General features: G+C 44.7%; 1 protein-coding gene across 4 annotated transcripts in view; it reads right to left on the bottom strand.

The window, feature by feature from the left end:
- Window positions 1-12,799, bottom strand: part of GOLIM4 (golgi integral membrane protein 4) — a 114,118-nt gene that overhangs the window by 18,386 nt on the left and 82,933 nt on the right. For all 4 annotated transcript variants that reach the window (XM_033958662.1, XM_033958664.1, XM_033958661.1 and 1 more), the window contains 4 exons: window positions 9,580-9,806; window positions 3,738-3,814; window positions 2,315-2,406; window positions 1,508-1,675 (listed from right to left, as the gene is read on the bottom strand). In XM_033958662.1, the coding sequence (XP_033814553.1) occupies window positions 1,508-1,675; window positions 2,315-2,406; window positions 3,738-3,814; window positions 9,580-9,806 (564 nt within the window). The remainder of the gene's footprint in view (window positions 1-1,507; window positions 1,676-2,314; window positions 2,407-3,737; window positions 3,815-9,579; window positions 9,807-12,799) is intronic.

Genomic DNA, 12,799 nt, shown 5'->3' on the forward strand with positions numbered 1-12,799 from the left:
CCCATAGACCTTATGATGAAGATCACTGACCATTTTAGTAGCCTTCCTCTAAACCAACTCCATCCTGTTTATATGTTTTTGAAAGTGCCATCTTCGCTGTTATACACAACATTATAAATGAGGTCTCATCAGAGTCTTATAAAGAGGCATCAATACCTCCCTTTTCCTACTGCCCATACTTCTCCTTATGCACCCTAGCATCCTTCTAGCTTTCGCCATCACCTTTTCTACCTGTATGGCCACCCTAAAATCATCACATATAATCACACCCAAGTCCCGCTCCTCTCTTTCATGCACAAAAGTTCTTCGCCCTCTAAAATTAGCATTAAATCTTAGCTGCCAAATTTCAGACCATTCCGCAAGCATCGCTAGGTCCTTACTCATGTTATCCACCCTTAGAGGTGTTTACTCTATTGCAGGTTTTGGTATCATCCGCAAAGAGGCATATCTTACCGGACAGCTCTTCAGCAATATCACTTACAAAAATGTTAAAAAGAACAGGCCCAAGAACCGAACCTTGGAGGCACACCACTAGTTAACATCCCTTTTCTCAGGGCGATCTCCATTGATTAGTACCCTCTGTTGCCTTCCACTCAACCAGCTCCATCATTTTGGGGTCCATACTGAGGATACTCAGTTTATTAGATGCCCATGTGGAAAACTAACAAAGGCTCTGCTAACATCTAAATACACCACCTCTTGTGCACTCCCTTTATCCAATTCTCTGGTCACCCAGTCAAAGAAATTGATCAGATTTGTCTGAAAGACCTGCCTCTATTGAACCCATGTTCTGCAAGTTTTGGATACATATTTATAAAATGCACAGAAGGGTCTATGAATGCTTTATAAAACAGAAACCACCACTGTATGAGAGTACAGAAAAACCTTATCCAAATGGAAAATTTCAAAACAGTGCTGAAATGATCCAATTCGTTTAAATATTAGCAGATAAATAACTATGGAAATGTTTACAAAAATTGAAGGTCGATATAAAGTTGGACTTCAGTGCAGAAGTTGGTCAACATTCAATTGTCATCCTGATCAATGATTTAAAAATTAAAATACGTATCCCTTCCCGTGTTCTGTTCAACTGAAATGTTTTAACATTTTGCAAAATAAAGTTGTTGAAATGACAAAAATACAATAAAATATAAAAACAATCCAAACTTGAATTGCTTATGTTTGCAGCCGTGCACAGAGGTTTCTCCTCTACTCCCCTGACTCAAGTTTTTATTAAAAGTTGACTTCATGGGTTGGCAAGCCATTGCGACTGTGAGGGATCTTTGCTTATTGCATAACATTGACTCCCTGTCCGCACTCCTGTTCAATTTAAACCGTTACCATTTGCTCTTTGAGTTCTATATGGATAAGCACCAGGATATGTGAATGCTTTAATTTTTTGTATGAGCTCATGCATATCTAATCGGCTCTGCTAGTATTCTATAAAGACAGTAGACTCTTCCTGGCTGGGGGTGCCCCAGGACAGGTTCTTACTGGAGGTACTTACCACCAAGTGCTCCTCCATGCCTGGATTACCCGGTTTCTGGTTACCCTGCCCATTTGGTTCATTCTCGTCAGGCGGGTTCTCTTCTCTTTCTTGTTCGGCTTCTTCAAACTCATCCTCTCCTTGGTTGTTCGGATCATTGGCTGGATTCTCCTCTTCAGCAGCAGCCTCCTGCAATGGGAAATGTCCCGGGAATTACCTCGACTTCAAAATAAAATTACATCAGGAAAAAGTACTTTGGGCTTTTGCTTCTTCCTGCTTTAGATGAAATTACACCTCTGCTTTCTAGTGCGCGCTTGGAAGATGAGAGAAATCTTACCGTCTACAGTTATGTAATGCATGCAAGTTTATTTATTCGATTTTTTAGCCCGTCCTCCCAAAAGAGCCCAGAACGGGTTACAATGAATATATTGGTGCATTAAAATTATAAGTAAGATAGGTACTTAGAAATTCCCTTGCAGTGTTAGGTAATTATATACCGCCTATCAAAGTTATTTAAGCGGTTTACAATCAGGTACTCAACCAGTTTTCCCTATCTGTCCTGGTAGGCTCACAATCTATCTAACATACCTGGGGCAATGGAGGATTGAGTGACTTGCCCAGGTTCACAAGCAGTGTGGGATTTGAACCCACAACCTCAGGGTGCTGAAGTTGTAGCTCTAACCACTACACCAACTCCTTCCTCCTCCGGATAAAGAGGCAACCAGTAATCTTCCAAATGATTCTCAGGCCTCTCCTCTCCACGCCATCTGTGACCCTTCGGCCTGGAGTACAGAACAACCAAACCCCCACCAATGATGCTCTACTCACCGCCTGCTGCTGATCAGCAATTGGCTCTTCAAAGTCGGGGTCAACGATATTGACCATCTCTTCATCATGATGTCTTTCCTCCCTTTCGTGTGCTGCCAAATTAAACAAATTCAGTGGATTTTTTAAAATTTTTCCAATTTATTATAACTCATTCCAGCAAATTACAATTATCAAAGAAAACAGAACCTTCAAAATAACATACATAGTAAATACCAGCAGATAAAGACCTGAACGGTCCATCCAGTTTGCCCAACAGGGACACACATTATAAATTCATGATAGTCTTTTTTTCTTTGATATTTCTGGGCAATAGACCGTAGAAGTAGAGAATGACATGGTGAAAGAAATCATCACTGTTCCCGTCCCCGCGGATAACCACGGGAACCAATCTCCATGTCATTCCTTACGGAGAGAGGGAAGAATCAGAATAAGAATGGGCACAACCACTGACCCTCAAGCCTTGCATTGCTGATGTAGAAGGATCGAGGTCCCAAGTGCCTGGCAGAAACCCAAAGAGTAGCAACATTCCAGAGCTGAGATTGTGATGTCATAATGCCTCATTCCACCAATGCCTCAGAGCCAATCACATCAGTGATGTCACAATGGCTTCATTATCATGTACTTGGCTCACATAAGAATCAGAATATGAATGAGCCCAGCCACTGACCCTCAAGTCTCGCATTGAAGAATGCTAGTGTAGAAGGACTGAGGTCGAGATAGATGCATACCTTTTACAAACCCCGGTGGTCCAGTGGAACTGGAGCAGGAGTGGCCTTCCCATGCTCCTGCTTCATTGAGAGCCGCTAGTGCTCACAGGTCTCGTGAGAACTTGCAGGCAGCCGATCGCTAGCAGCTCTCCATGGAGTAGGAGCACAGGAAGGCTGCTCTTGCTTCGGTTCACCACTGGACCACTGAGGATTGTAAAAGGTGCGCGGGGGATCCCGCCTGTCCTGGCCCACTGGATCTTCCGGCAGGCCCGGCGGAGGCCTGCAAGGCATCGGGAGGGGGTCAGGGTTCAGAGCCTGGCAGGGCAGGAAGGGAGGGGGGGACAAGGTGAAGAGCCAGGGAGGGAGAGGAGCTGGGTGCAGAGCATGGCAGGGCAAAGTATTTGAATATTAAGCCCCTGGTTTATATTAGAGTCAACCTTTTTTCCTCCTTTTTTGTGGGAAAAAGGTTATCTCGGTTTATAATTGGATTGGCTTATATTTGAGTATATGCAGTATATCACATCAATTTTTTTTAGTTTAAAACATTTTTAGAAGGGTTTAAAAATGGCTGCAGGGGAGAATATCACAAGACATCCCTATTTTTCTTTTAATTAACAAAATGTCCAACATCCGTACTTCCTTGTTTGACTTCTGGCAGGTAAACATTTAGAGCAGACAAGTTTTACAGAAAACAAAACACCCAAGTCACAACTCACCACCTCCTTCCTCCTGGGCAGCCTGTTCTTTGCCTTGGACAATGTCATGATCTAGGTTATCGTAAGGTGCTCTCTGCCTGCAAGGGGAGTTTGCCCAGAGGTCACACGATGGATGGGCAAAATAATAAATACATGAGACTTAATGGACCACAAGAATAAGCAAGTGGCAAAAAAGTAGACTAGAAACAAAATACAGTGGTACCTTGGATTACGAGCATGCTCGTAATCCAAAATGCTCGTTTATCAAAGCGAGTTTCCACATAGGAAATAATGGAAACTCGCTTCGATACGTTCCCAGCCCCCAAGGCCAGCAGCGCTGCTCTATCCCCCCCCCCACGAGAACCGGCATTGCTCCCCTCGAAGGACCCCCCCTGCGATTTGGCACCCTACCCCCAGTGATCCGGCACCACCCCCCGCCGCGATTGGGCACCCCCCCGCCGCTTCTTACTTTCATCTGGGCCTGGGTACCGGCACGTCTTGTGCGTTGCTGCCGGTGCCCGAAGATCGGACTTTTCTTCTTGCTGGGCCTTGAGCATCTGCACATGCTCAAGGCCTGCGATTTCACGCTCTCTCCGAGATTCTCGGAGATCTCGGAGAGAACGTGAACTCGCAGGCCTTGAGCATGTGCAGATGCTCAAGGCCCAGCAAGAAGAAAAGTCCGATCTTCGGGCACCGGCAGCAACGCACAGGACGTGCCGATGCCCAGGCCCAGATGAAAGTAAGAAGCGGCGGGGGGGGGGGGGGGTGCCTGATCGCAGCGGGGGTGGGTGGGTGCCGGAACGCGGGGGGGAGAGTGCCGGATCGCGGGGGGAGGGTGCCGGATCGCGGGGGGCGCCACTCGCAAATCGAGGCACACTCGGTTTCCGAGGCGCCGATTTTGTGAATGTTTTGCTCGTCTTGCAAAGCACTCGTAAACCGAGGTACCACTGTAATGTCAAACAAATGAGTCAAAGTTAATCCAAAATATTTAATTACTAAAAACACAACTACATTATTATAACCACTGTCCATTTAGCTTATAAAACCACGATGTTATGGGGAGGAAAAGACTATCCCTCCCATCTTCAATGAAACCGCGCTAGCGGTTTCTAGCGCGGTGAGCTGCACTGCTCCCAACGCTCATAGGGGCTCAATAAGCTTTGGGAGCAGCGCGGGCTATTCAGCGTGGCTCTCTGTGCTAAAAACCGCTAGCGCGGTTTTGTAGAAGACTGGGTAAGGGTCCTTTTACTAAGGTGCGCTAGCCGTTTTAGCGCATGCTAAATATTAGCACGCGCTAAACACTAACGCGTCCATAGAATATAATGGACTCATTAGCATTTAGCGCGCGCTAAAACAGCTCGCATGCCTTAGTAAAAGGAACCCCTAAGTGCTGTAAAGATAGAGGATATGGAACTTGTCCTGCCTTGCCCTCAACTAGAGAGCCATCATTAGTCAAAAACATCGTCCCATTTTTTTAAAAACTTTTTGTGGGTGGTGAATCTTGAAATATGTAGACCAGATTCCGGAACTTGGAGGCGAAGAGGATGGCTGTGTGAGTGCTGAGCGCCTCCTCTGGTGACTCTAAGACTTACAGCTTATTTTTCAGCAATTAAAATTGATTCCCTCACAGCGGATAGATAATTTATTATGGCCAACAGGGAAGCAAATTCGTCTAGAGACTGCCTTTACTGCAGGCACTAGTATTAGTAAAAGATTGAAGGCAGATCCTTTAAAAGTACCTCTCCACAAGGACTCTATGGACACTTTCGAAGGGTTCATAGTCAAATGCATGCAAAACAAAAGCGCGTGGACAATTGTCTCGCACACAATTGTCCGCGCGCTTTTGTCTTGCACGCATTTGACTTGCCACCTCTTAGAAGAATTTATGGAGAGGATGAAAATGGTACAGGATACAGTGGAGGCTAATTCAGTGAAGTTGGCCTCAGTACAGGAAGAAATTGGCAGCCTTATTAAGCAGGTTTTTAAAAATGAATAAAGATATGGGAAAAAAAAAAAATGTGTAGACCACAGAGACGTAACAATCCAGCTGCAGAAAAAGTAAACCGTTGTGCCGCAGTAAATTTGACTTAATGAGTGAAAAAGGAAAAAAAAAAGAAAAAAGGTGACTTTAAATGAAAATGTTTATTGGTGGTTACAGGTAGCCAGCTCCTGATGAAGCTCTGCTGAGCAATCGCTACCCGGATTCTAGCATATCCCGCCTGGATTACGTCTCCGGGCAGACTGGATGAGCCATTTGGCCTTTATCTACCATCATGTTTCTATGTTATCAGTGTGGGGCAGTGGATTTTGGCCAAAGTAACTCACAACCAGCAGAGAAAAAAAAATACCTGTTGAACCAAATGCAGAGTCTGCAGAACAGAACTGGAATCAATTACTGGGAGGAGAGGGGGGGGAGAAGAGAGAACACATTTGATTAAAGTGACAATCAACGTCTCCTGTAAAGCGCTCCGGGAACCAGCGCCTTTTTATTTTTTTCTATTTATTAATTTATGTATTTCTGGGGGTAAAACAAAGGCTGTGTCAAATACTGAATTTACAGAACAAATTTTGGGTTCGACACCAAAACTGGCCTGGAATCTGTGTTTGGACATGCTTTAAATTTTGGCCAAAAGTACCAGCACACTTTTGGCTGAAACTGACCCCCCTCCTACCCCCTGCAAGGCCTGTGATCACTCTCTGCCTGTTCACATCCCCACCATGAGTCTTCCCCGGGAGGATGGGACACAGGAGATGGCAGAGAAACCAGATCTTCTTTCAAGTGAGCTTTTCAGGTGCTATGATCAGCTTTACATCAATGGAAAGTAATTAGGTTATACATACAGGTACTTCGAGCACTTTCCCCATCTGTCCCAGTGAGCTCAAAATCTATCTAATGTAGCTGGGGTCAATAGAAGGATTAAGCGACTTGTCCAGGTCACAGGAAGCAGTGTGGGGTTTGAACCCAAAACCTCAGGGTGCTGAAGCTGTAGTAGCTCTAACCACTGCACCCAGCTCTCTAAAAAGCATTAACACTTCACAGGGAAAATGGCATGGGGTCATTTATACTGGTTTCAAAGAATTGCTTATGTAATGTAATGTAATGTAATTTATTTCTTATATACCGCTACATCCGTTAGGTTCTTATGCTTATGTAAAACAGTTGCACTGCAGTTGTATTATTACCAGATTAAATACAGTACTCCCCCCCGAAATTCGCTGGGGTTCCATTCCACGAACACCCGCAAATTTTGAAAAACCGCAAATGCGGTTTTGAGTATATCAAGAGACAGGAGAGGGCAGCTGAGGTGCCGGCGGTACAGTAAATCATACCCGGTATACTCCAACTGCCTCTTCGTGTTACTAAAGTCAGGCTACACCAATCAGAAGCTGCTTTGACACGCAGCTCCTGATTGGTGTAGCCCAACTAGTACAGGAAGAGGCGGTCGGAGCATTCCACGAATTACTGAGTCTGCGATTCGTGAACCGCGAATTCACGGGGGAACACTGTACACTTATTTCCTACTTATAAGGACTTCAGAGGTGACCTCATTGGACTATATTGGCGAGAAATAATTTTCACCGTGTCTCTGAACAGCAGTATATTTAATTGTCGGGGGAGTGCGCCTTGAAACAGCCTCTCTGGCAAAACACGATCGTGTCGGCAGTATCATTCCCTCCCCGACCGACACGACCACAGCTAAGTTTTCTAAGCTATTCCAGAAGCTATTTTGCTACCAAGTCTTATAAGCTACTCTCCTACACTGTATAAATTACGGAGCTATAAAGAAACAAAGAACTGTACTTTAAGTACCTTAAGCACTTTAAACATATTTTTTTGTGAAAAATAAAATTTTAAAAAATGGGACTAGTGATGAGACACGGTGAAAATTCACTCTAATCAATATGATCCAATCAGTGTCACCTCCAAGGCCCTTATAACTAGGTCCCTCCTCTTTCTTCTCCATGCCCCCTTCCCCCACTTCTTTACCCTTCCTTTTTGATCTGTCGCCTTGAGCCTGTATAGCAGTGGTTCCCAAACCTGTCCTGGGGGACTTCCAGCCAGTCAGGGTTTCAAGATATCCCTAATGAATATGCATGAGAGAGATTTGCATACCTGTCACTTCCATTATATGCAAATCTCTCTCATGCATATTCATTAGGGATATCTTGAAACCCTGACTGGCTGGGGGTCCCCCAGGACAGGTTTGGGAACCACTGCTGTATAGGTATGTGCGACTCACAAATGGAAGATTAGCTTAGATAGATTAGAAATAAGTGTATTTAATCTGGTAGTAATAAAAATACAACACAACTGTTTTACAAAAGCAATTTTTTGAAGCCACTCTAATAATCTTTTTGCTTATTTTGAGATTCTTTGAGAAAAATAGTGCGCACCTCTAAGCTCTATGGGGTAATTTATGGCTGCGAAGCTGATCTTTGGAAAACGTAACTTTGACCATGTGACCCCTTTGCTTCAGAGTCTTCATTTTAGAATTCAATTTAAGTGCGCTTGTATTTCTTTTAAAATTCTACATGGTGTCTTTAATCCTCTTATTCCTTTATTTTGGAACGTTTACCGATTTTCCTTTGCAAGAGGTATCCAACAATTTAAACTCTCCCTTCCTTCTAAAAAAGGGATTAAAGGAGTCAAGATCTTCAGTCAATCTTTGGTCTTTAAACTCTCTCAACTCTGGAATGATCTCCCCTTTTTTTTTTTTTTTTTAAGGAGTTCCAGTTCATTTCAATTTTTCCATAAATCTTTAAAAACTACACTATTTGCCAAATATTTTGAAAATTAATTCTTTTGAAATTTTGCTATTATCTTCTATTCAAGTTCGACCACGTCTCCCCACTCCTGTCCAAACTTCACTGGCTCCCAGTTCACTCCAGAGTCCTCTTTAAATGTGCCTGTTTAGCCTTCAAGATCCTACATGGCATCCTCCCTCCCGTTATCCCACTCTTCTGGAATTCCTCTAACCCTAATTCCACTAGATCCTCCCAAAAACTGAAACTATCATTCCCCTCTACAAAAGGTATATCCCGCGTAGGAAAACTAGGAACATCCCTCCCCTTTAGAACCACAGAACTTTGGAATAACCTCACATCCCCGCTCAGAGTTTCAAGTTCCCTCCAATCCTTCCGCAAACACTGGAAAACTTGGCTCTTTTCAAAAATCTAACACTTCCCGCTGTTTGGTTCCCTGTCCCTCTTTATCTTCCTAGCTCCTTTCCTATAATCCTTCATTGTAGCTCCTTTTCAACCTAACCCTGTAAACCGTGCCGAGCTCTACGCTTGTGGAGATGGCGCGGTATACAAACCTAAGGTTTAGTTTAGTTTATTTATCATTGGTAAATCGTTTCCGGTTTATTTAATTGCTGTAAACCGAGTCGAGCCTTCTCAGAATAATGACTCGGTATACAAAGTTAAGCTTTAGTTTAGTTTAGTGTAGCCATAATTACAGTTTAAGTTGCATGAAAAACTCTCCACAAGCACCTCACGTTCTCTGTGCTTCAGAACAAATTTTTTTTAAAAAGGGGTCGGGCAGAAGTCCTGCAAATTACCTGAAAAAAACTGCTCGGTAACACCACTGGGCTCCTTTTATCAAGGCGCGCTACGAGGGTTAGCGCGTCGGACATTTCATCATGCTCTAACCCCCGCGGCAAGCCAAAAAACTAACGCCTCGTCAATGGAGGCGTTAGCGACTAGCGCGGCAGACGGTTTAACGTGCGGTATTCCGCGCGTTAAACCCCTACCGCGCCTTGATAAAAGGACCCCCCATCTGTCCCACTGCAACAAATGTGCCAGCTCACAACAAAAAAAAAAAACAGAGAATCTCACATGAAGGAAAAAAAAGTTCCCAAACCTTAGTGGGCTTCTGTGAAGCAGCTGTCCTCGGTGCTCAGTTTGTCGAGGTGGCGCGACCTGCTGCTCTCGCAGTTGTTGCTGCTTCAGCAGGTGCTCTCGCAAAGCATCCTGGCGTTCCTTCAGCGAGCGGGCTTCCTGGGCCTTCTGTGCCATCAGACGCTGCTGTTCCAACTGCTCCTCGTAGGCGGATTTGGGTCTCCCCACCAACTCTGTAGGAGAACTCCTCTGCCCGGAGAGAGCGACGAGATTGACAATGTAGAATTTCTCAACCACACTTGTCGACATACTCTATTGTTCTATGGTTACGGTTTTGTCCCACTGCTTTTATGGCATTATAGCTCTAGCATGCACAATTACAAGCCCCCTGATATAAATGGGCTAATCAGTACTGTACTAAGCCAGAACTGCCCCGTTTCCCCCTTCCCATCCACTAGAGCCCGCCCAGACCCATAATTTTTGGTTTCTGCTGAAATCATATGCGACTGAAATTAGTCACTGGGTTTCTGATGAAACTGAAAAGCCTCCCCTCCCCTGGCAATTACTCCCTGGTGGACTCTCCCCCTCCCCAACACTTGGATTTCAGGTCCGTTTGGTGCCAAATCTGAAAATCCTCTACCACCCACTTTGTGGCAACCAAGAGGAGGAGACAGTGGACAGGGGGGCAATTTGTTATCCCCACCACTTGCATAGTCCTTCATATGGCCTGGGGACTGGCTAAATTCCCATAGCAAGATATCTGCCTCAAAACAACAGGTTCAGTTTAAATCAGTGTTTCCCAAGTCAGTCCTGGAGTACCCTCATGCCAGTCAGTTTTTCAGGATATCCTCAATGAATATGCATGAAAATGTGCATGCAATGGAGGCAGTGGATGCTAACCAGTCTCCTGCATGTTCATTATGGATATCCTGAAAACCTGACTAACAAGGGGATACAACAGGACCAATTGGGGAAACACTGATCTAGAACAGGGGCTCTCAACTAGAGAGTGACACGGGAGAAATTTTTCCCCGACCCTGCCCCATTCCTGAAAGCTCCGTCCTCATCTGCACAAGCCTCAAATCCTTTAAAATCCTAAGTAGCAACATTCTAGAGCTCAGATTGTGATGTCATAATGCCTCATTCCACCAATGCCTAAGCTCCGTCCTCATCTGCATAAGCCTCAAACACTTTAAAATCCTAAGTAGCAACATTCTAGAGCTCAGATTGTGATGTCATAATGCCTCATTCCACCAATGCCTAAGCTCCGTTCTCATCTGCATAAGCCTCAAACACTTTAAAATCCTAAGTAGCAACATTCTAGAGCTCAGATTGTGATGTCATAATGCCTCATTCCACCGATGCCTAAGCTCTGTCCTCATCTGCATAAGCCCCAAACACTTTGAAATCCTAAGTAGCAACATTCTAGAGCTCAGATTGTGATGTCATAATGCCTCATTCCACCGATGCCTAAGCTCTGTCCTCATCTGCACAAGCCTCAAACACTTTAAAATCCTAAGTAGCAACATTCTAGAGCTCAGATTGTGATGTCATAATGCCTCATTCCACCGATGCCTAAGCTCTGTCCTCATCTGCACAAGCCTCAAACACTTTAAAATCCTAAGTAGCAACATTCTAGAGCTCAGATTGTGATGTCATAATGCCTCAGCTCCGTTCTCATCTGCATAAGCCTCAAACACTTTAAAATCCTAAGTAGCAACATTCTAGAGCTCAGATTGTGATGTCATAATGCCTCATTCCACCGATGCCTAAGCTCTGTCCTCATCTGCACAAGCCTCAAACACTTTAAAATCCTAAGTAGCAACATTCTAGAGCTCAGATTGTGATGTCATAATGCCTCATTCCACCGATGCCTAAGCTCTGTCCTCATCTGCATAAGCCCCAAACACTTTGAAATCCTAAGTAGCAACATTCTAGAGCTCAGATTGTGATGTCATAATGCCTCATTCCACCGATGCCTAAGCTCTGTCCTCATCTGCACAAGCCTCAAACACTTTAAAATCCTAAGTAGCAACATTCTAGAGCTCAGATTGTGATGTCATAATGCCTCAGCTCCGTTCTCATCTGCATAAGCCTCAAACACTTTAAAATCCTAAGTAGCAACATTCTAGAGCTCAGATTGTGATGTCATAATGCCTCATTCCACCAATGCCTAAGCTCCATCTTCATCTACACAAGCCTCAAACACTTTAAAATCCTAAGTGTTCGGGGCTTGGGCAGTTAAGGCAGAGCTTACAAGAATGGGACAGGAACAGTGACAAAACTCATGGGACAGGACAGAGAAATTGAGTTCCTGCGGCGACGGGGAAAAATTTGTCCCCAGGTCATTCTCTACGTCTCAACCTAATCCTGGGGACACACTCAGCCAATGAGGTTTTCAGGATGTCCACAATGAATATGCAGATGATTTATTTACATACATACACTACCTCCATTGTATGCAAATCTTTCATGCATATTCATTATGGATATCCTGAAAAACTGACTAGCTGGGTGTATCCTGAGGACTGGGTTGACGACCCAGTGGTGTAGCAAGGGGGAGGGGGGAGAGGACTGCCCCAGGTATTGTCTTGGTGGGGGCACTGAGACCTCTCTGTATCCCACGCCAAGTTCTCTCTTTCCCGTCCCCCCATACCTCTTTAAATCTTCACCAGAATGAGCAATTACTATGGCTTTCTGCTCATACCGGCCTGGCTCCCTCTGAAATCACTTCCGGGTTGCGAGGTCAGGAAGTGACATCAGGGGGAAAGCCAATGCAAGCAGCAAGCCGGAGAAGCTGCTGACACTGGCGAAGATTTAAAGAGGTACGGGGGAGAGGCGTGAGCATGGTGTGGGGCATGGAAGGAGGAGGGGGGTGATGTGGAAGGAGTGGAGGAGGGACAGAGAGGAGGACCCATGATGTACAGGAGTAAAAGGACCTTAGAACTTTCATAGATTTTTGCTAATACCATTTAGTAAAAGCTACAAGAAATTAGAGCAAAGAAATGTTTGCCTTTAAACGATGATCGCAATGATGTACTAAGACAGTTCAGAACTGGGGGCTCCCAGAGCAGAACAATGAATGGTTCAACATCTTTGGCAACATAAGATCTCAATCTCCAAACTGATGGGGTAGTACGCCCATGCTGCGGCACACTAAACGCACTGGTATCTGATTGAGGCATCTGGAAGTGCGCAACATCAACGCGATGAAATATTGACGTCCATGCATGCGCGAAGGC

The sequence above is a fragment of the Geotrypetes seraphini genome, chromosome 9 (assembly GCF_902459505.1).
Source record: "Geotrypetes seraphini chromosome 9, aGeoSer1.1, whole genome shotgun sequence".
Classification (NCBI taxonomy): domain Eukaryota; kingdom Metazoa; phylum Chordata; class Amphibia; order Gymnophiona; family Dermophiidae; genus Geotrypetes; species Geotrypetes seraphini.